Raw genomic sequence first — 24,678 nt, forward strand, 5'->3', positions numbered from 1 at the left:
AATCCCCATAGAATATTAGCTTTATTAACCAGCCATTGATGATCTTTAATCAGAAGATGATACACCTGGTTAGCTGAAGCCTTTTCTAAATTCAGCCGGCCTGCAAAGTCCCAATCCTGCCAGGGACGATCCGTAGCAAGGGCGGGAAAGGGTTGTCTGCTCTGAAGCACCCTCAAAAGCTGTTCCCATAAATACCTGTATCCACGAGGGATCCTGAAAAGCCTCCTGGTTGTACGAAACGACATGAACACATTGCGACTGGCAAGAGTAGCATCCACGACCGAAGTTAAGCCCAAACGTGCCATACGGTTGAATTGTGGTCAAAGCTCATGTTTACTGTCCCACGAAATTAACCTCGAGACTGCCAACAGTTCCATTTGAAACGAATTAGTGGCTAAACGATCCTCCGCTGGATGCCACTGAGACTTCCGGAGGACCAGTCTCCAGGAACACACCAAATGGGCAAGCAGAGATGAGGAAGAACTGGAGAACCGAGAATCTGCATTAAGAACATGCCACCACGAACTGCGGATGTGGGTATTACCATGCAGAAGCCCATAATCCTCAAGAAAATAACGGGCTATGACGATCCAAGGATGACAATCCGAGCACATGGCGCGAAAAAGAGACCAGCGGAGTGCCGGCATATGAGTGTGGGCATCCAAAATAGCCCCTCCACCCATGCGTTTTGGGGTGCATGCATGCGACCAAGAAATCTAGGAAATACCCGCATGCAAGGAATCCTTCTTCCATAACATGAAACGAATAGACTTCGTAAGATCATTCAATGTCATAGTAGTCCAGGGTAGCAATGGCAAGAAATATGTAAGCATTGGCAACATTATTGTCTGGGCTACTTTGAGGCGAACATGGAAGGGCCAAGCTTGAGACTTCCAATACAGAAACTTAGCCGCCAGTGTTCTCTCTCTCTCTCTCTCTCTCTCTCTCTCTCTCTCTCTCTCTCTCTCTCTCTCTCTCTCTCTCGCCAAAGGAAAACTTTACATTTATATGGAGTCATGTTGAACCAACCCTCCATCACAATCATTTTCCACCAAGCCTGAGAAACAATATTGGCCTTGGTAGGCAACCAATGGTGGTCCTTAATCATAAGGTGATACACTTGGTTAACCAAAGCCTTTTCAAGATGGAGTCAACTCACAATATCCCAATCCAGCCATGGATAGTTAGAATAACGGGAAGGGAAGGCTCCTAAGGCTGCAATTCCCTCAAAAGTTGGTCCCACAAATCCAATATCCTAGAGGGATCTAAAAAGCCTCCTAATGATGCGGAAAGACATCAACCCATTGCGACTCACCAAAGTGGCATCAAAAACAAAAGACAATCCCGAGTGTGCCATACGATTAAATTTAGGTGATGGTCCTCAAATTTCCCATCCCACAAACAAGCGATCCTCCGCAAGATGCCACTACACCTTTTGAAGAACCAGTACACTCGAAATACTTGGTCTATGTCATCCACTTTTATTGTTAATAATGATGGCCTTTTTTTTTTTGCAAATAAAATGTGGCTGATTATATTACTCAAAAAAACTGATTACAACAATGTGCTCATGCTCAACAAACTAGCTGGAGCTAATGCAAAGTCACAAATACATCATGTATACAAGCCTCTCAAGGCGGTATGGGGGGTATGGGGGGGATGGGGGCAAGAAGCCATGGAGGGGGGTGTATCACCATCTAGGGCTGCCTGCCTGCATCACGAAAAACACATCGTGGCCGCCCCAAGTATGCATGAAATGACAACGGAGCTCCTGACGAGACCTAGACTCGCCCTGCACTTGATCCCAATGGCCGCGGAGGGAGTGGATGATGAAGGTCCAAAGCTCTACTAAGGTCGCCTGTACTGAAAGTCCCTCTCCAGCAAAAGCCTCCTGACACCTCGCCTTCCAGATATGACATCTAGTAAGACTTCCTATAATCTCCCATACCTCAGAGCGGTCTGCTGTGGGCTGCGATACCTGGCGAATGGGTAGAGCCTCCAAACCGACCACTGCGCACGACCCTGCCTCGATGATGAATATCATGTCCTCCATCACGGCCTCATACAAAAGGTGACGGCCCTGGCTAACTGCCTGTCAACAAAAAGCTCCCCATGAGATACATCCAAGGCTAGGTGCTATACGGCGAAGGATGCGGCATGCTCCTCTCCACACGAGCTGTGCCTCCTCACATGACCAAAGGCAGTGCTTTGGGGTTTCTAGAGACTGTTGTGTGTAGCTCTTACAACCTCCCTCCTTCTACATATGGGCAAGCTAACTTCCCACCGCCAAGCCTCCATGTGCCACCAACCATAAGAAATACGATACCCTCCTGCATATGGGCAAGCTATCCCATAGGCGGCACCAAAAGGTTCGTCGGAACAGCTCCGTGATGCTGTGCTCCACCCAGTGCCTGCTACATAACGGCGCCCAATCCATATCCTCCTGCATCAGTATGTGTCTGCCAATCCTGGCAGTGTACTCCAGGAACCTCAGTGGCTTCTTAGCGACTACAGTGGCCGGCCATAGCTACTCTCCTAGATCCCACTCCAGCTCATCAAGTAGTCTATCCTCCCAGATTCAAGGGCGCCACTCCTTGAGCTCCTTCCAGAAAACATAGGGGTCCAGTCGCCATGTCTTCCCGTGAAGGCCCACCACCCGAATCCTCCTCCACGAAAGGGCATATCTCCTCATCCTGATGCCCTCTGTCAAGGGCCAAACGCCCCCCTCCTGAACGGTGAAGAAGGTCCCCTGCAGGGTGCCACCCACTCTACCTACCACCTGTAGGGGGATACCTGCTAGTGAAAACCTAGTGGCCCATACCTCCCCAAGCTCTATCGGCACTCGTATCGGGGGAGCAAGCCACTCTAGAGGTATTGTTGCGTCTATCTCCCTTCTCCTCAACTCCACTCCTCGCTAGCAGCCTGATACTCGCTGCAGCACCTCCTCGTCCGCCATCCTGTACACCTCCCGCCATGTCCTAATGGTACGAGCTGGGCCGGCCTCCCAACCAGCCCACTGGATGTGGGGGCACTCGCCAATCTGTGCCCCTTCCCAATCTTTGACTTGAGCGTTTCAGACCACCGACTCACGGTCTATCTCCTCCTGGCAGCATGAGGGGCTCTGGATTAGGGCCTTACGGAGGCCCTGCCACATGTGGAGTAAGCTGCATAGGAAAGGTGATCTGGGGGGGTGATCTGGGCTGACGTGAAGATCCATCTCAGGGACAGCCTCCACTCACAGCCAAGCCTCGATCTACAATACTGAAGAAACCTTCCAGGTCTGCCCGCCTGATGTGAGGCCCCGGACAACTAGCTTGCCCAAGAGGGTCATACTCTAGTACTCTGGGTCTATGATCCCAAGCCCTCCCTCTGACCGATGCCGTATGATGGTCGCCCACGCCACCTTGGCCCTGGAATCCCTGGAGCCATCTGACCCTGACCAAAGGAAGTTCTGCACTAGGCGGCGAAGCTGCACTACGCAGGATGAGGAGAAGCACCAACACGAGGCGATATACCAGGCCGTCGCTAGGAGGACCTGGTTAACCACAAGGGCTCAGCCGGCTAGTGAGAGGCAAGCCGTGCTCCAGTAGATCAGCTTCCTCCGAATAGAATCAAGGACAGGAAGAAACTGCTGGGCGGGGGTGATGTCAAGTCCCACCTGAAACCCTAGGTACCAGACGGTCCGCCCTCCGCTTCCAGGTGGACGTCCCACTCCGTGCTAGAGTCCAAGTCTATGAGGAAACCAACCGACTTTCGCCAGTTGATTTTCGCTCCCACTGCAAGACAGAACACCTCAAGAGCCAGCCTCACTCTCTCCAGCATCAGCTCATCGTCCTCTATGTAGAGTGTTGTGTCACCTACATACTCTAAGTCTAGCAACTCAGTCTCCTCTCTCACTAGAAGTTGGAGGCCGCGTAATCCGCTCACACATGACCTGAGGAAATGGAACATCGCCTCTACAAAGAGTAGAAACAAGTACAGAGCCAGGGGGCAGCCATGTCATACCAATCTCTCCAGCCGAAACTCCTCCCCACGCCTACCACCTATGAGAACCCTGCTAGTGGCTGATCTGTAAAGTGCGGAGACCCAACGAATCCAAGCTTGGGGGAAACCCAACCTCACCATGGTGCCCTCTAGAAAGTCCCAGTCCACCCTGTCATAAGCTTTCTCAAAATCCAAGAGTAGTACGGCTAGTCTCTGCCCGCTATGCTAAGCCCACTCTGTCGCCTCAAAGAAGGTGAATACATTGTCCACGATGCTCCTATCCTGGACAAAACCTGTCTGTGTGTCACGGGAGAGTACCATCCTCTATACTAGCTGTCTCCTCCACTTATACGACCTTGCTTTATTTGTAGCACTAGCCACTCTACAAACTGGCCAGATTCTCCCCTTCTTTTTCTTTGATGTATTAAAGCAGTTTTGTTAATGAAGCAAGGAAATTTTTTAGAGCAAATAAGACCACCCAGTTAATGACAAGTGCGCAACGATGTCTCACACATCCAACGAACAAAAAAGACTGCCTTGTCAATGATAGATGCAAGGCATCCCATGTCTAGCACATCCAACACACAAGAACAAAGGAGAGCCATCTTCTTCAAGTACAAACAACCTTAGGTGGCCTTTTCATTCTTCAAAAGGGATGAAACCTAGCCTGAAGAGATGATATGCCTATAACTCCCCTGAATATATTGTATAGCTGATAGATCAATAGACACTACTAAACCCTTTCAAGGACATGCATGCATTTTATAGCTAACACCATTGATCTACTCTTGCTCACAAGTCTAGTTGAAGAGATATTTCAGACAACAAAGCCAATCAAAATTGCACCATTGTTGATTAGTGATAGGAAACACTATGTCATACAGATTTACACAATGGTATCAAGTTGGTGGATTTGGTCACTTCGATATTCTCTTCAGATGACACAGCTGGTCTTTGCCAATACTCTTAAACAAATTGAACTGCTTGTTCTTTTTGATTTTCTAAGTCCTTTACTCTTGCAAGATATAGTAGACTATATACCTCCATCTTAGTAAAACACATTTCAATTCCTATAAGATAAATAGCTATGTATTTATCAAACTAAGAAGCAAAGGCATCTCTGAAGCATTGTAAAAAGTAGATGTTGGAAAAGCATGTTACCAATGAATCTGAAGAAGATCAATGTAATCTGTACCCAAACGACTTAGGCTTTTCTCTACACTTTCTTTTATATTTGCAGCATCCACACGCATACCAACCCCATGGTTTCGTAGACTAGTCTCTCTTCCAGAAAAGCCAGACACCTTTGTTGCAACAATCACCTGAAACCTCTAAAAGGTTAGTTCTCTTCACAAAACATTACACAGTTCTAAAACATGGCATCAATCTGTGAAAAGCTCACTTTGTTTCGAGGTCTTGATTTTAACCATGTGCTAATAATGCGGTCTGTGTCTCCCTCTTTCTCTTTGCTGATCGGTACAGGATACTGTCTAGACAGAGGAACAATCAGCACCTTGCAATCACTTTACTCAGTTAATTACAAACATATCTAATCTTATTTTCTTGCAATATATGCAATTTTTTTTAATTTCAACACTTTTGATGGTTTGTGAAAACCAGAATGGACTTTAAAAATGAGCTTTTGTAGTTGCTTCAAAGATACAGAAAAAGACCATAGCAGATGCATTATGCTACCAGGGTTCTTTGTATAAGAAATTTTGTGGGACCAACTTTTGAAATTTACAAGAAAGATCTAAAAAATCTGATGTGGAAACAATTGGACTACAAAAGGACCTGATTGAATACTCTCGACTCTACAAAGCAAGAAAAAACCTGAGCACTACTGCCTTAACCAGCAAGTGAAGATATTATGCAATCAATAAAACACTGAAATAAAACCTTCTCATATTTCTAAGGTACAATGTATCACTCATCATCAACACACAGAACATCAGCAGGTCATGAGGAAGAACATGATATACAATTGACTTGCAATGAAGTAAAACACAAGTACAAGAAGTAAAAAACACTTGCAAAAATAAGATATCACTGTGTTTGTACTAAGTAGTATTATCAAAAAGAGGTGAAGAGAACCAGAAGAACAGTAAAATTGACCATCATTACACAATTTACTTCCCCAGCCAAAATTTGGCTTGCCCAAACATATACATATTTGGTCACCTCTCTTGAGAAACCCCTCAATTTTGAGAAGGCATAAAATGTGGTTGATTGGCCCTTGCTAGAGTTCACGTTTTAGAGGATGAGCTTTATCAGGCTGCTGCAGCATAAGGAGTCTACACCCTTTGTCAGCAGCAATGCATATTGAAGCGCTGATGAAGAGTTTGAAGAGAAAAACTCTGCATCTATAAATCAGTGAGACATAATTTCCCTTGTTCTTTTTTCTTTTCCCAAGAAAAGAAAATTCTATTAATAACACCTCAGAGAAAACCCTTGAGATAAACACAAAGTACAAAGAACTCTATGAGGAGTAACTAAGTACATAAAAAATACAATGGTTGTGTGAACAACCAGTCTGGTGGACTAAAATGCCAGATCATCTGAGGGGTCATATGAAAGAAGGTGTCTGAATCCAAATCTACAGGAAAGCCTCTCTTTTCTTCCTCATCCTCTCAAAGTGGCCTTGCATCCTCTCCCATCTCCCACAAAGAGTGTGGACTGTCTCTGTCTAAATCCCGGATAAAGACTCCCCACTAGATACATTCACATCAATGACCTGGCCACATATCACAGTCCATATGTGCCAAGCCATGATGCTTGGAAATTAGCTCCCACGTATGACAATGTCCTTGAGTCCACTGCATCTATGAGTAGTCTAGGATAGGGATCATGCTCAGATGCTATCCAATGATAAGAAAAGAAGTGTTCCCCTGAACATCCTCATAGCTGCATGTTTGACCTCTGTCTATGACTCAAGATACAACCCCTCCCCTCCCCCCCCCCCGCAGTGTTGCCACCATGGACTCCATTATGCCATGGAGTACTATCCCAACAGCTCTACTCCAAATCTCCTTGGCTCTAGGGCAGTCTTACAGGCAATGCTCTATGTCTCCTCTAGATCACCACATCACGTGCATGCCAATAGGTCCCTACCATATCCAAGTCAAGTGCCAATTGTTGAGCTAAAACACACTTTTCAGCTGATTAGCATTCTTAAACAGCCCCAAAACACACTTAATTAATGAAAAACCCTAAAAAGGGGAGCGGTCCAAGAGAGTTTCAGTGGTCTCCCAACAACCCTAATTTTTTTGGGGCACCCTTCTACATCTATAAATAGATAGGCTGCCCCCATTCAGCCTCATCCCGTCTGTGTAGGTTTCACACTCTCTAGTGCAGATTGCAGCCATCAGTCTACCTCCACGTGGCTGTCCAACCTTCGCGACTACTGCCACCTCTCCCTCCAACCTCGCATTGCCCTGGCACCTTCTTCCAGCTATCGCCCACCAATTAGCACCATCTCCCATGCTGCAATTGGCCTCCAACTGCCATCGCTAGCATCTCCACCATTAGGCGACATCCTACATCTTGCATTTGCACCTTCCTGGAGCCGCCTAGCATCATCTCTCCCTTTTGCAATTATCGCCTCTATCTCTGGCAGCCCCTGGTGTCAGTGTTATGCAATTTCCTCTCTCTTCACACTCCCACAGACTTGAGATCCATCTCCGGTGGATGTCACTCTCCGACATTGCTCTGCCCTTGAGTACATTGTACACTCTTACATTCATTTATAGCATTCATTCACTTCAGAGTTGTGTTCTCTCTCTCCCTTCTTCTATTTGTGTTTGAGTTTTGAGTTTGTGGTTTGAGTTTTGCTCTCTATGTCTGTGTCTGTCTCTTTGTGTTTCTATCTTGGCCGTACACTCTGTGTTTCCTCAGTGCAAACCCTAGCAGTTTTCTTCACACCAATTCCTAAACTCCTGTGTGCTATAAGCCATAAAAAGAGAGATATCTTCATAGGCCTAAAGCTGACATGTAACGTGCTCCAAAAGTCATATGGAAACTCATTGGAAATTCCCTCCTTGTGCCAATGGGGAGTGGCTGTTGCTCTAATCTTGCTCATTAATATCTTTCTCCCCAACATAGTAGTGTGGCCAAAAAAGGGTACATCACATGGTCTATTCACAAAAGGGTCCCACCCCACCAACTCTCCCCAATCCCACTATAGTTGCTATAGAGACCTCCTTTGGTATGCCCAATATCTCCATCCATCTATAAGACAACTGGCTGGGCTTGGGTCTATATGCCACTTCATCTCAAATTGTGCCACTACTCTAATCCTCTACTTGGAGCAACCATTGAGAGCTATACGGGCAAGATCTTCTCACTAGAGGCAGCCATTCTCCTCAATCGCCATGAAAGTGAATGTCCTATCTCTGCAAGACACAATGACTACTAGAAGGATATCACAGGAGAGACCAATCCAAGTCCAGGAGATAGTTACATCTGTCTACCAGTCTCATGGAACCCCCTCCATCACAATTTTAATCATAGCTTTAAAGAGGAGTTCTTCTCAACGATAATAGTCAAGGGCAGTTGATGAAGTCCCAAAGATACACATCTCCATGCCCTAATAATGGCAACTGCAAATCTATCCTCAAAGCTTCTCTCTAAATCTTTGGTAATGAATACTCAACTCCCATGGTACTCCATGTGTAGGTGTCATATCTTGTGCCCTCCCCATGATCCCATCAAGAGTTTCTTCTAGGGCTCCTTGCCTAGGAGCAAACCCCTAGCAAAGAGTTTAATCAATGAGGCTTTGCTCTAGCTATCTATGTCTTTGATTCCTAATCCTCCTCTAGATCTAGGATCTATGATGACATCCCAAGCCACCTTCGCTCTAGCTGGGTGAAACCAACCTTCCTCCACAAATAGGGTGGTACAAACCTGGTTTAACACTAATTACAACAAGTAATTAATTTGTATAAATTGAAATGCATACTTTACCATTTAAATCTTGGACAATGGACAGCCTGTTGGCCCCAAAACTCGTACCCCTTGCGGTATTTCCTTAACTTTTATTGAAAATGGATGGAGTACAAATAAGATCCTCTAATCTCCTCTACTAATCCAAGTACCTCTTGCTATCAAAACTAACCAACAAGCCTTCAAACAAATTTTTCCCTTGGTTTGCTTGGGGATCGTCCTTCCCCTTGCTCCCCGAAAGACAAATTCAGCCCCAAATCTGATATTGACCAGCTAGCCCCTTGAATCTCCCTAAAATTCTTTAATTCTAATAGCTGGAATTCAAGTCCTAGGCCCTTAATTCTGAGCATCATCCCAACATGGCTCTCAAATCTTAATTTCTACTGACAGCAAAGATTTTCCAATAGCTCCATCTGTGATAACTCAAACGTCTTGATTTTGCTAAGACAACTTGAGATATGGCTGGAGGATGAGAGAGAATGTTGTAGAGAGAAATTTCAGGGTTCCATCACGAGAAAGGCTGAAAAACTACTGCTACCCTACTCAAACAGCCGTGGAAGCTATCACCCATTGTTGCCCCCTTCTATATGCTGTAATTTACACCAAAAGGACCTTGGGCTGCTGTTATCTCCACCTAGAGGGCTCCAAACTGCTACTACCTGTTGTAGGACTGGTCCCTCGTGGCTGCAAATAACATCAACAACATCTCCTTACTCTCTAACACCCTCCTCTCTCACAATGGCTGGAATAAACTTCCACCAATCCCCCAAAGATATCTTTTCCGCTTGCATGGGCTAGTTTTGCTAAGTGGCTGTAAAAGTGCAGCGATGCGAAAGCGTAGGACCAAGACTGAGAGAGTAGGGTGAACACAGAGAGGGGAGAGAGAGAGAAAGAGACAGAAGAACAAGAAGATCTGATGTATGAAGTATGCTGAATACAAAGGAATACAGATATGTACATGGGCAAGGTGCATATGTCTGTGTATGTCTATTGCAATCTGCCCAATCTCTATCTTGAAATATGCAACTGCAAGTATCAGAGAGTGTGCCGGTGTCTTTATAGCCTGCTGAAAATGCCAAAAATCGGTCAGGTCAGCTGCATTAAATGCAGTCAACTGTATTGCATACTGTCCGACTAGACTGCACTGTCCGATTGGACTGCCATGTAAAAACACAAAAAGCAGCCCCCTCTAACTGTAAAAAGACAGCCTACTAGGACTATGGTTCGCTCATCCCGCTCCTTCTTCACTTGCCGGAGGCGATGAAAACGTAAAATCTGCACTTGAAGGCCAAAAACTCAACCTTCCTCCTCCTGGAACAAAAACAACAAACGGTAGTAACTTCACTAACTTTGCTCCTTTCCCGCACATCCACGCTCGCTTCAGCCTTGTTCCAATGCACAGCCCTCCCGCTCACCCTCGAACATTGGAAACGAAGCCTTGTGTCGGGCTGAAATCTCCTCTTCAAATGGGTTCTTCACTCAGTCAGTTCATCTTCACTGCTCTGATACCATGTCAAAGTGCAGTGATGCGGAAGCATGGGACCAAGTTTGAGAGAGTAGGGTGAACACAGAGAGGAGAGAGAGAAAGAGACAAAAGAATAAGATCTGTTGTATGAAGTATGCTGAATACAAGGGAATGCAAAGTACACGGGCGTAGTGCATATGTCTGCGTATCTCGACCTAGACAATGTCTCGTTGCTGTACACCTCGAAGTCTATTGCAATCTGCCCGATCTCTCTCCTAAAATTTGCAATTGCAAGTATCAAAGAGTGTGCTGGTGTCAGGCTATTTATAGCTGAAAACGCCAAAAATCTGTCAGGTCGGCCGATCATACTACATATTGTCCGACCGGACTGCCACGTGGCAATCCAACTGCATCCTGCATATCTGGCTACTGACATGGCACTACTAACGTAGCACTGACAGATGATAAACTTGCTCCACACACCGAAACACTCTCGAATGATTGCCTGGATCGAAAAATACATATGTACACAGCCTAATTGAGGAAAATGCATGTCCAAGGGATGACAATTTCTAACAGTGGCAGCCTTCTAATCCCATTTTTCAGCATTATCCAACTTATTAAATTGATTTTCAGAATAATAATTATTTCAGTGCTCACAAAATTAATCTCACCAGTCAATTTTTCTTCCAAGTATCATTGAGCAGCCCTTATACTGATATTAATTAATTAATCAATGCCTAGTCTCTAATGTCACCATTAACATTAGTGGCCAATAAATTGATCTAGGCCAAAATTTGACACTATGTATCACCTAATACCTATCAAAGATAACTTATTACAACTTTTGCCTTTAGCATCAACTAATATTTCAGGTCCTTGGGTTCCACATTGTGAAATACTTAACTTGCACCTCACATGTGCAAGTCACATTTGCACATTTGATTAACTTTTAATCAAATGCTCACCAAAGCAATAAAATTTCACGTCCTCATAACACTGGGCTCCCACTCCTAACCAAATAAAGTTCCTAATGAGATGCTTCACCTAGCTAATGTATGACCTAGAGAATGCCCAACAAGAAGTGATGTACCACATAGTTGCTAGAAGAACCTGGTTGGCAATCACTACTCCCCTTGCTAATGAGAGTCTCACCAAGCTCCAATATAGAAGCTTCGGCCTAATGCTCAAAATGAGAGGTGCCGACTATTGCTCTAAGCTAATGTTGGTCCCCACATGGCATCTGAGATATCTCACAACAATCCCGCAAGGAACCCACATGAAATCCTCATGTGGTCACTATTCCAATGGTCCAGTGTTGTATACCCAAAATTCGTAGGATGTGTACCACTTAATTACTCCTTAATTAGGACTCTTGATGCTTTGCAAAATGTCTCTAGGGCTATTACAAAGGCTGTAAAGTTACCCTCATCCCCATCTAGATAGACTACTCTATCATCAATAAACTCCACATCAAGAAGCTTCTCAAACTCAAGTATGGGTAGCCTAATGCCTCTAATACTATAGATCTATCTCTCAAAAAGGAGCTTATGGCCTTAGCTACAAATGAAAACAAGAAAGGAGCTAGTGGATGTTTCTGTCTAACTAATATCTGAAGGCTGACTTTATCTCCTCTCATCACACTAATCATGACCTGGCTGTGTGCTGAAGAATAGAGAGCTGCTACTCCCCTGACCCACTGCTCTAGAAAGCCCATCCTCAACATTGAGTCCTTGAGGAACTCCCAATCCGCACAATCATATGCCTTCTCAAAGTTGAGAAGGAGCCTAATAAGGTCCCTTGTTCTTTTCTTTCCTCCCTTTGTCACAAACTCTATGAACAGGAATTGAGGGTGAAATCCTGTCCACCTGACTGGTGTCTTCACTGAAACACTATCAGCCATCACACAATTCTCACCCTGAGTCCTCTTTTTATGACCATATCATGATCAGCATGAACCCAATTAGATATATAAATTACTTGCAAAATAGACTGAAGCTCCAAGTCCGGTTGAAGATTATGAAAATGGAGTGACGAGATAACACATTCAATCATATTGATTACAAAACTACATCATGCATCCTACTTATAGTTTATTAGTCCAGTCAGTGGACCAAGAGATTGGTTGGTGGAAAGGGTTTAGATCAACTATTACAAGGTGTAGAGATTAACATGTTATCATGTGCTACACAAGAAATTTTTGAAGGCTGTAAGGCATTACAGCAACTTTATTACTTTGCAACTATCATATGTTCTTATAAGCTTGTCTCATCCAAATTGATCATATAGTGTTGTGATCTTTTCTATGCTAACTTCCAAATCAATGATTCTCAAATGCAATTTTTCAGCTATCAAAACAAAACAGTTCACAATTTTTTGATCAAGTGTATCCAGATGTTAAGCCATTAAGCAAGCATTGAAACACATCATTGTGCTGAACCACTTCAGGATAGATAATACATAATCATAACATAAGCAGACTCTTTACTTACCACTTCAGCTGTGTCCAGGATGTTAATGCCATTATCAAATGCATAGCATAGTTGCTCATGTGCCTCCTTTTCTGTGTTCTGGTTCCCCCATGTCATCTGCATGAGAGGTAACACGCGTAAAATGTTGAACAGTCTTTGCCTGAACTTAGTCTATCCTTATTGAGTGCAAAAATATCACCCTTGTAAAAGGTCCTTAACCTGTTTATCAGACATTACGCAATATATCACATTAGTTTTCTTTGTGTTCCCTAATCAATAAGCTGGATGGGGCAAAAGTGTCACCCTTGTCACAGGTCCTTAACAGACAGTAAGCAAGATGTCACATAAGCTCTCTTCATGGAATGTTCGTGCTGCCTAATCAATGGACTGGATGGTCTTTCATCTAGACTATGGCCAGAAAGATCTGTACTCTGTTTCACTTGTGCTTCACAATTGAAACAACAATATCGATTATTGTTCTCACAGTATGTGACCAATCTGTCTCAGGCTTCTTTACCTATTTGTTTGAGTGCTCTGCGGTAATACAGGGAACATGTGGACCAGAATGATGGGTTAGGTTTGTTGAAATAACTTAATGCTTGAAATGCACAACTATGAAAGTGTACTGATGGATGTGGGATACTGCATTACAATTTAGTCGTTTCAATAATTTGATGACAATCTGTTTAGTGTGAACTAATGTCTTTCAACCTTTTATATCTCCATTTAGCTCAAAGCTCTGGCGCCTGCACAGCATGTGAAACTTGCGACATAACACAAATTCAAGTGAGAGTGTGTCTCAATTTCGGATATTTACTCAAGAGAGCACAGACAACAATGAAAGAAACCAAACTACCACAGTGGGTCTCTGTCTAATCACACCACAACAACTTGGGAGGGAAATTTGGAATGTATTTTTACTCAAGAAGAAAACCTAGCAGAACTCCATGAAGACAAAAAGACTAAATTCTGTGTTTGTTGTAGGAAGGCGAAACAGAGGAAACGCTTGAGCTCCAATGGAGGCTCACCGTGCCCAGGGTGACCTCGCTAATGACAAGGTCTGAGTCGCCCAGCCGCTTGTACTGAAGAGCTCTCTGAGCTTGCTGTGGAGACGCCACAGCCGCCCTCACAACACGGGGCAGGCCTTTGCTGCGGCAGGGTAGGGGCCGAGCCCATGATGTTGATGGAGGTGATACTGATGGTGGCGATGATGGTGTTGATGATGATGATGCTGACGATGGCGATGGTGATGATGCAAACGCCGCCGCATTGGAGAGGTGAGGAGCTGCAGACAAGCACAGGTTAGCCATGAGACTGACGATTTGATTGATTGGAGAGAGAGAGAGAGATGCAGTGGCTGAACAACGTCCGTAAATAAAAAGCTCTCATGCAATTAAGTCGTGATTTAGACGTCGTGTATCTCGTCACTATTGTTAATTTACCTTCAATTAATTAATTACTCAGAACAGATGTTTGTTAGCATTGGCCTGTTAGGGCATATGCTATCAGGCTCCGTTCACAGACGCAGGCGGCAGCGCTGCAAACTATGACCAGCCTTCTGCCTCCTTTGTGTGAACAATAAAGTCGGAGGCACAATGTGCTACAAGAAGGTAAAGAGAGGTTTTTTCTTAGTTCCAAGGCTCTTTCGAGGGCGAGGGGTCGGTAGAAAGAGGGTAGGTCCGACGGAAAGAGAATGAAAGTCTCAACCATTTGGGAGATGTCACATCAAAAGCACGCCCCTTTGATATATCTATGTTGCTGTTCGTCTGAATCCAACCTTAGAATGGTGCGGTCGATAAGATGGTGCCGGTCCAAGAAAAATTACCTATTGTTAACGTGAGGTAGGTGGCCTACTTTTACATGCTTAATTACACTTAACTTAGACTCACACTCTCTCTCTCTCTCTCTCTCTCTCTCTCTCTCTCTCTCTCTCTCTTGCATACCTTGAAACTTTCTCTCCTTCCCTCCTTTGCTTCTTCTCCTTCTCCTCAATCCCTTCTTGTCTCCGAGTTGTCTTTCCATCCTTCCCTCCATGTCATCCTCTCCTTCTCGTCCCGCCAACTCCCATGAGCCTATCAAAGGTGAAACCCTTACTACCGTCTATTCATAGCCTCATGCATCTCTCCCAAGAGGCAAATAGTAAGCTTTGATGGCTTCCTCCTTCATCTTCCACAAAGCTCCATGCGAAGCAAGTTGGACATCGAAAGTAATAATCGTAATAGGCAAGTCATTTCTAGATCTATTAAGAGCTTTGATTGTGAGCGAAAAAATTGTGTAGCTCAAAAGCTTTGATGCTTTGCTTGTAAGTGTGGTGCCTTGGCCATTTTGTAAAGAATTTCAAGATTGATGATGGTAGATTATGAAGCAATTTTGAAGCATATTCTAAGAATCAACCACATTATGGCATTTATCGATGATAATATGTTTTTCCTTCATCCTTATCCTAGTAAATAAGCTCCCTTTGCAATCAAGGAAAGCATGAAAACTACTTCATGGACAAAAGCTCCACGACTTGTGAAGCAAACCCCTGCATGTCTCATCGGCCATTCACAATGGCATGGAGCTAAATGAAGAAAATATGAAGGGGCATGAAACCTCATGCATGACATAGCTAAACAAGGCATTTCAACAATTGTGAGAGAAATCCAAAGCCAAAACAAATGTCATTGTCTAGTGTGTACTCGAGTTTGAAGATAACCAATGACTAGACCAAGGGTGCATTGTATAAACTATAGGTACAATGAGCATGCATTGGAGTGTTTTGAGCATATGCAACTTAAGGGATTTGCTCCAAATGTAGTTACCTTTATTTGCATCTTGAAAGCCTATGGTAAAATCAAAGTTGTGGACAATGGGAAAGAATTGCATGCTATAATTGTTATAGATATGTATGCCAAATGTGGTTTGCTTTTGTGCATAAGCACAAATTGTGTTACAAATGTCCAACATGAGCATGGTGAGGAACCATTGAAGATTTTCATACGAGTGTAGCTCAAGAACTCCAAATGTAGTTGCCTACATTTATGTTTTGAAATCCTATGGCATCGCAGTAGCTACTTAGAAGGGCAAAGAAATACATGCTCAAATTGTTTATGACTGGATGAGGATGTCACTATTGGAAATGCATTAGCTTATATGCACACTAGAGGTGGCCTACTTGTGATAGGGCACACGAAGTGTTTGAGAAGCTTCCATTATTGAATGTTGTTTCATGGAGTGAGTTGATGGTAGATCATGCTCAGCATGGGAACAATGACCAAGTATTGAAATGCCTCGTACATATGCAACAAAAGGAGATCTCCCCTAATGCAATCACCTATGTTTGCTATTTGCAAGCTTGTCAAGCATGAGGAAACACCTACTGAGATTGATAGAAAGGGGTTGTTGAAAGAAGACATTGATATAGGAAATGCATTGGTAAGTATATACACAAAATGTGGCTTGTAGCACAAGAGGAGTTTGATAAACTTTCACTTTGGGTTGTGATCTCTTGGAATGTGATAATGTCAATGTATGCTCAACACAAGCATGGTGAACAAGTGCTTATGTGTTTTGACCAAATGCAAGTACATGGATTTTTTTCTAATTTAGTCACTTATGTTTTCATCTTGAAAGCATGCAACATCTTGGGAACTGCAAGTAAAGGCAAAGAATGGCACACTAAAATCATCATGAAGGGATGCTAGAAGAAGACATTGCCATTGGCACTACACTGGTAGATATTTAGACCAAATGTAGCATGCTTGCAAGGGCACGTGAAGTATTTGACAAACTTCCAATTTGAGATCTAGTCCCGTGGAATATAGCGATGACAAGGTATGCCACCCGGCTTGGAAAAATTGAATCTATTTTCTATTTATTTGATCAAATGATTAAAGAACTCATAACTCCAAGCTCAATCACATTCATTATTTTGCTCAGGGTATGTAATCACACAAGCAATGAAAGGCTATGTGTATTTTAAAATGATGACATGCTATGGCATTGCCCCAACTTTAGAGCATCATACGTGGATGGTTGATCTTTTTGCCCACTCAGGAGACCTAGACAAGGCATTAGCAAAGTGATCAAGGATGTGCCATATTCTATCAATCTTATTGTATGGCTTATTGTTTTGAGTGCTCATCAAAGCCCCATCAAAGATGGGGAAATGTGACACTTGAAAGACTGGCCTTTGAACATGCAATGCAATTGAATGAAAAGGAGGTTACTTCCTATGTGTATATGAGGAATTTTCATGCAATCGTGCTAGCAACCAAGAGGATGCAAACAAGTTGGTAATGGAGTTACTTAGTATTATGATCAAACCCTTCCATGGTTATTGGTTGCAAGGCAAACTCATTAAGTCCTTTTCTTCGTGGAATATATTGTTGCACATGACATGCACAAGATAAGAAAAGGCCAGTATTAGATAGAGAACACTTAGAAATTTCTTGGATAATTTGCTTCCAATGGCACAAGCACACAAGCTATAAATAAGAACACTCTACTTTCCTCTTCTTAGCTTAATTTTCCTTACCTTTTGCAATACATCTGCATAGCAAATGCATGAGAGTGCACATTCTCTTTGTACATTATCCTTATAGAATTCAAGCTCCCCATATTTCAAACTCAAGATTAGCAAAGATTCATCATGGTTCTATGGTTGGTACACCTCATACTAAAGGAAAGAAGAAGAAGAAGAAGAAAGTGAAGACTACTGTGAAGAATAAGTCAACCACTGTGTAGTGAAACAAGATGAGGCAATAAGGTGGGGAGCAAGAGGCCTCTTTCTTTAGCAACCAACAAAACATACCTATGCAAAGGTAGCAAACTACACACAGATATTATTAAAGCAAGAGGATTACTTCAAGAAAATGTATATCTTAGTCAGTATCTATGCTAAATGTAGCTCATTTACAAATGCTAAGTAGGAGTTTGGCAAGTTTTTTGTTTGGAATGTGGCCTTATGGAATGTAGTGACTGCAGGCTATGTTCAACATGGGCATGTTGAGAAAGCATTCAATCAAGTAATTTTAGCAAATGTAACTATAGGTTTTCCCTCCAAATGTGGTCACCTATATTTGTAACAAAAAGCATATGGTAGCATAAGAGTTGTAGAAAACAATAAAGAAATACATATTGAGATTACTAGAAAGAGATTTTTGGGAAAATGCAATGTTCCTGAGATTGTATTGCTTGATATGCATGCAAAGTTTGGTTTGCTTGGAAAAACAAAAGAAGTATTTGACAAACTTCCAATTCAGGATGTGGTATCATGGAGTGCATAATGGCAGGGTATGTCAAGCATAGGTATGATGAGCATGATTTGGAGTGCTTGGAGTATATATAACTCAAGGGATTTACTCCAAATCAACTTAACTTTATTTGCAACTTGAAAGGCTATGGCAGAATCAAAGGTGCGAACAAAGCGAAAGAACTACTTGCTCTAGTTGTTTAGGGAGGGGCTCTAGAAAATGATATTACCATTGGCACTCGTTTAGTAGATATGTATGTCAAATGTGGTTCGCTTGCAGAAGCACAAAATGTGTTTAAACGCTACCATTCTTAATGTGCTCATGTGGAATACATTAATGGTTAGATATGTCAAACATGGGCATGTTGAGGTAGCATTGAAGATTTTCAAATCGATGTAGCTTGAGAACCTCTCTCCAAAATGTAGTCACCTATGTTTGTGTTTCGAAACCTTGTGGCATCATAGGAGTTGCTAAGAAGGACAAAGAAATATGTGCTTAAATTGTTTATGAGAGTTTACTAGACAAGGATGTCATTGTTGGGAATTCATTGGTTGATATGCACACTAAAGGTGGCATGCTTGTGATAGGGCACATGAAGTGTTTGAGAAGCTTCCATTATTGAATGTTGTTTCATGGAGTGGGCTGATGGCAAGCTATGCCCAACATGAGAATAGTGACCAAGTACTTAAATGCCTCGTACAAATGCAATGGAAGGAGAGATATCCTAATGCTGACACCTATGTTTGCTTTTTGCAAGCTTGTCACATGATAGGAATTGTAGAAAAGCATGGGGAAATACCTATTAACATTGATAGAAAGGGGTTGCTAGAAGAAGACATTGCTATAGGAAATGTATTGGTAGATATATACAAAAAATGTGACTTGTTGGCAAAAGCACAAGAGGAGTTTGATAAACTTTCATTTTGGGATGTGATCTCTTGGAATGTGAGAATGTTAAGGTATGCTCAAAAGGGACATGGTGAACGTGTGAATGTACATTGACCAAATGCAAGTATGGGGATTATTTTCTAATTTAGTCACTTATGTTTACATCTTGAAAGTCTGCAGCATCTTAGGAACTATAGACATAGGCAAAGAATGGCACACTAAAATCATCATGAAGGGAGTGCTAAAAGAAAACATTGCTATTGGCATTGCATTGGTGGATATCTAGACCAAATGTGACCTACTTATCGAGGCACATTAAGTATTTGACAAACTTTTGGTGGTTGTTCAATATCTATTCTTGTGGAATACAATGATGGTAGGGTATGCCTTGCTTGAAAAATCTGAACATGTTTTCTACTTATTTGATTAGATGATGGAATAATGTATAACTGGAAGCTTAATCATATTCACTATTTTGATCAAGGTATGTAGTCACATAGGCTTACTAATGAAGGGTCATGTGTACTTTGAGATGAGGACATGCTATGGCATTGCAAGCTTGATTAGGATACCTAGATAATGCACTCGTAGTAATCAAGGAGGTGCCAAAATCTATCAATCTTAGAATGTGGCTTACTGTGTTGAGTGCTTTGTCAAAGATGGGGAAATGTGATGCTTGAAAGAATGGCATTTGAACATGCAACATAATTCAATGGAAAGGAGGCTACTTCCTATGCATGTATGAGGAATTTGTATGTAGCCACTGGTAGGTAGTAAGGGAATGCAAACAAGGTGGAAGCTAGAGATTAGAAAAACAAGATAAGAAGAAGCTAGGAAGCTATTGGAGTGATGGATCTTGATCCCCAGTTGAATTGTGGGTTAATAAGCATTCAAATGCTAGATTATCTATACAAATTTAATATAGTCAATCCACATCCTATGTGACTCGATGTAAAAATGTAATATGTTGTCATAATGAGAAGTTGACCTATTAGATATGCCCTTGTTCATACAACCAAAAGGACACCCACAATGATAGATATCGATGAAAATTTCATGGCTATTTATGATTCATGGAACAAAGAGGAAAATCCTACACTCGATATTAGCATCTTAAATGTGGCTTTATGATTTTATTATGATGCATATTGTGATCTCATGTTTTCCCCCTATCACCCAATTTGGGAATTGGTAGGAAAAGTTGTATATATTGAAGAAGAAACTCTTATATATACATCAAACCCAAAATTAAGGGAATGTTTGCATATGAAACTAAATCTAGGATACCCAGAAGAGCTTGAGGAAGAATGTAGAAAAGTACACGACTATATATGGTGGACATGATGCTTGCAAAGGAAGTTGAGTCACTTACAAATCCAAGTTCCATTTGGGGGTGTGTGGATGCTTGATAGAATGAACAAGGAGCAATAATGCATGCTTTCCTTACATGCTTGACAGGATTGTTAGAAAGATGGTCATTGCAAGCCTTCAATAAACGTTTGATAAAGGTTACCAATCATGGAGTAGGACACACAAAATTAACATGGAGTCGTTTTTTAATTATGCAAGAAGAGATTTGAAGGGTCTATCTCAAAAGAGAGTCAATCATGTCTTATATCCAATATGTGAAGCCATGGATGAAGGCTGCATCACCTTGTAGCAACCATACTTGTATGTTGGTGTGGTGCCAGTGAGACATAACACATCCACACACATTTGTTATGCATGTATAAGTCTATTGCAATTGCCTTCTAGCAATGAAAGATACACACACGCATGCGCACACATGCATGCATGCACATACATACATGCACATGCCACACATGCAAAAAATTAACATGGCATCACTGTTGAATTATGTGACAAGAAAAAATTTGAAGGATCTATCTCAAAATAGAGTCAATCATGTCTTGTATCCAATATGTGATGCCATGAATGAAGGTTGCATTACCTTATAGCAACCATACTTGTATGTTGGTAGTGCCAATGAGACATAGCACACTCACATGCATTTGTTATGCATGTATATCTCTATTGCAATTTCCTTCTAGCAATGAAAGATACACGCACACACACACACACACTGTGCGCGCATTTGTTAGAATTGCTTGTTAGGGTTATTACAATGGTGTGATGATAAGGTGGTTATTGTCCCAAAAATTTTGCCTCAACTTAAAATTTGAAGGGTTTGTCTTGAAAGAGAGTTAGCCATGTTTTACATTCAATATGTGATTCCATGAATGAAGGTTGCATCACCTTATAGCAACCATACTTTGTTGATTGGTGCCAATGGGACACACACACTCTCACCTACACACACACACACACATTTTGTTACACGTGTCTCTAGTGCAATTTCTTTTTGGCAATGAAAGATGCACCCATACACACACACTCATTTGTTAGCATTGATTATTAAGGCATATGCTATTACAATGGTGTGACAACAAGCTAGTTCTTGTTCCAAAAAAATTACCCCCACTTAACTTAAGTGGCTCACCTTTAAACTTTTCAATTAGAACTCTTTTACTTGAAGTTTACTTTTATTTTTGTCTATCTTGTGATAGCCCTTACTTTTGTTAAATGAATTGTGGCTCGCTTCCTAGCATTAACCTAGTTCTAGATGTCCTAAAAATATTTTTTGAGAAAAACCACACTTAGAGTTTGTTTTAATCTCAATCCCTCATGCACTTTCTAATTCCAAAGCATCTATGCAATGCTTGACCATACTTTCTTATTTCATCTTCTCAAACTTATACCCACACATTGTTTCAATAGGCTTTGCCGTGTGAATATATAGAGTTTTATGGTATCTTGAATACTTGGTTACGTGGCATATGAGGAGCCAACCTTTCTGATGGAGATGACATGGTGTATGAAAAATATTTATCTACCCATTATATTTACGTGTCATTGAGATTACAAAGATACGCTTAGGAAACCATAATGTTTGAAGACAATTGTATTTTTCATTAATAAATTTGACTTGAGGAGATTTGGTTCTTCTTTTAAGCTTAACATGGAGGTATGATCCACCATTTTAAGGCTAAGGAAGAGCATCATGACATGTGCAAAACAATATAGGTGAACTCGTACTATTTTGAGTTTGTAAGATGCTTACATATGCTACATATTCAAGGTGAAATATAACTGAGTCTACTTATACTTTTTTGGCATTGTGGCTTGAAGGTTGAAATAGCTAAATATGCATTACTACAACCAATTCAAATGAGGACATCAAAGTTTCAAGATCTAGAAGCTAGATCAATCACTTGTCACATTGGCCTTTGTAACTTCTTGCCATCCTTATAAGAATAGTGCAGGAACAAAGCCAATTATGTGAGCCCACAATGAATGAAACCTTAGTAATTGAGCATGTTCAAACTCTCTCCAATGTTTTCTAGATTTGTTTAAAGTAAAAAAATCACATTGAACTTATTATATGTGCATCCCAACAACATTTTTTGCCTATAAAGGCCTTTTGCTACATGAGGCCAAACGCCTATGTGGGGAAGCATCGGTTTGACTTAGAGATAGTCATGGGTAAGTACCTTGTGCCCAGCATTGGTATGACTCACAAATAGTCATGGGTAAGTACATTGTGCCCATATTAGTAGAATGCGAACATCTATGTGATGCATAGGAGGCATTCAATAGGCTCTTGTAGTAGAATGAGTGTTCTTGGACATCCCTCATCTCTAGTCACAAAAACTCTAGATAGACCCATGAGGCTTTTGACCTCTCCCATAGCTTGTAGACGCAAGGGCCACTCCCATAGCTTGCAGACACAAGAGTAATCACAGCCCAGTAGGGTCACATACCTAGCCCTGTGTAGTGCAATGTCTTTATGCATAGTGCATACCAAGTGCTTAGGCGCTACATAGCACCATGGAATGCTATGATTGTTGCATATGCTAAGTAAGGACTTGCTCGAGGAACAAAGTGTTTTCTTCAAATCCAATTGGAGGGCATCTATCTTGATTATATAACCTTAATGGCAAGTTCAAAAGCCTATGACACCATTGGAGCTTTACAAACATGCCAATAAATGCATTCTGAAGACACAAGATGGGATTGGAAATAGAACTTTTTGTGGTGGGAATACTTGTAGATACGTACATGAAATGCAAGTCGCTTGTAGAAACACATTGAATCTTAAGCCACAAACTTTCCATTCACAATGTAGTCTTTTGGGCTAGACTTGTGAATAGACATCTTGTTGGAACTAGATTCATGTAAGGCATCACAAAGAGAGGTAAAAAAGAATGAAGTAAGACATCACAAAGAGAGGTATCCATGTAAGGCATCACAAAGAGAGGTAAAAAAGTAAGACCCTTAGCTCAAACAATAGTTGTATAACTAAGCGCCTTTGCTAGTATCCATGTAAGGCATCACAAAGAGAGGTAAAAAAGTAAGACCCTTAGCTCAAACAATAGTTGTATAACTAAGCGCCTTTGCTAGTATCTTGAATGAAGGAGATGACAATTAATGTCTATATTTTGTCTTGAAGAGAATATTATGTGGATGGTAAATATTATTGACTTTTCTTCAATTAAAATATGTCTTGTTTAAGCAAAAATTTTGATAGCCTTCCTTTTAAAAAGGCATGCAATCTCTTGAACAAAATATATATTGTCTTCTATGTACAATTTTCATTTCAAATATTACAACACATTAAAAAAGAATAAAACAAAAGGGCAATGTTCTAGTGCATGAGAGTGCATCCTTGTTAAATCTTCTTTTTCCCTATTGCATCGAACTACTAAGCATACCTTGGTAAATTCATTGGTGTGTATCTTCTTTCATTTCTAAGTTCTAACTTAAACATGTTGTAGATTTTTCTCATTTTGGCATCTCACAATGAAAGGGCCTTGTGATATTCTTTTACACAGTGTGTATTTTTAATCTCTCTCTCTCTCTCTCTCTCTCTCTCTCTCTCTCTCTCTCTCTCTCTCTCTCTCTCTCTCTCTCTCTCTCTCTCTCTCTCTCTCTCTCTCTCTCCTACACATGATCCATTGGCTCAGCTTAAATTTATACTACCTTCTAATTGAAGGATTTTACAAATCTTTAAAAATCCATATTTCATCTGTACTTCTATACTTTATACTACTTTATAATTGAAATATGAAAGATCTCATAAACCTAAAACCAACCCCACTTGTCATTTACACCACTCCTCTTTTTTTTTAATTTAAACTATATACTACCTTATAATTGAAAGATAGGGCACTTTGTACCTAGATTCTTTCAACACTTTGCACTCGTGTTAGTAATAGTTAGTGCACCTCATGTCCTAACATGCGTACTTGAAGTGGCAATATGGTTTTAAACACAATGGTCTTTGTATTTTGGTTCTATCACTCACATAGAAAATCATGCCATATGTCCTCATGGTCGTTATAAGCTCTTCAATATTGTTGAGCAAGTATTTGTTTTGTGTCCTAAGACATACATATAGCAAGGGGGTTCACACATAAGCATTGTAATTTGGTTTTATTGCTTGCACACTAAATCTTGCTCATTACAAACTTTTTAATATTGCTTTTCAATGGGTGGTGGAGTCACAAAGAAACGAACCTTGAGAAACCCCAAAGGTTTGATCTAATTATTTCCAATTAAACACAAAATATTTAATGATAAAACATCCATATACTAGCTATAAAACATAATATATCAATGTCTTATTATAAAA

General features: G+C 41.4%; 1 protein-coding gene across 1 annotated transcript in view; it reads right to left on the reverse strand.

Moving 5' to 3' along the window:
* LOC148022768 (uncharacterized) overlaps positions 1 to 14,222 on the reverse strand; it is a 61,687-nt gene extending 47,465 nt beyond the window's left edge. Inside the window, exons 1-4 of the mRNA XM_087695698.1 lie at positions 13,890 to 14,222; positions 12,883 to 12,978; positions 5,387 to 5,470; positions 5,146 to 5,306 (exon numbers count right to left, since the gene is read on the reverse strand). Of these exons, the coding sequence (XP_087551824.1) occupies positions 5,146 to 5,306; positions 5,387 to 5,470; positions 12,883 to 12,978; positions 13,890 to 14,171 (623 nt within the window). The 5' untranslated portion in view covers positions 14,172 to 14,222. The remainder of the gene's footprint in view (positions 1 to 5,145; positions 5,307 to 5,386; positions 5,471 to 12,882; positions 12,979 to 13,889) is intronic.
* Positions 14,223 to 24,678: the final 10,456 nt, after the last annotated feature.

This window comes from Lygodium microphyllum, chromosome 16 (genome assembly GCF_053477565.2).
Source record: "Lygodium microphyllum isolate KBCC chromosome 16, Lygodium_microphyllum_v1.1.10, whole genome shotgun sequence".
NCBI lineage: Eukaryota > Viridiplantae > Streptophyta > Polypodiopsida > Schizaeales > Lygodiaceae > Lygodium > Lygodium microphyllum.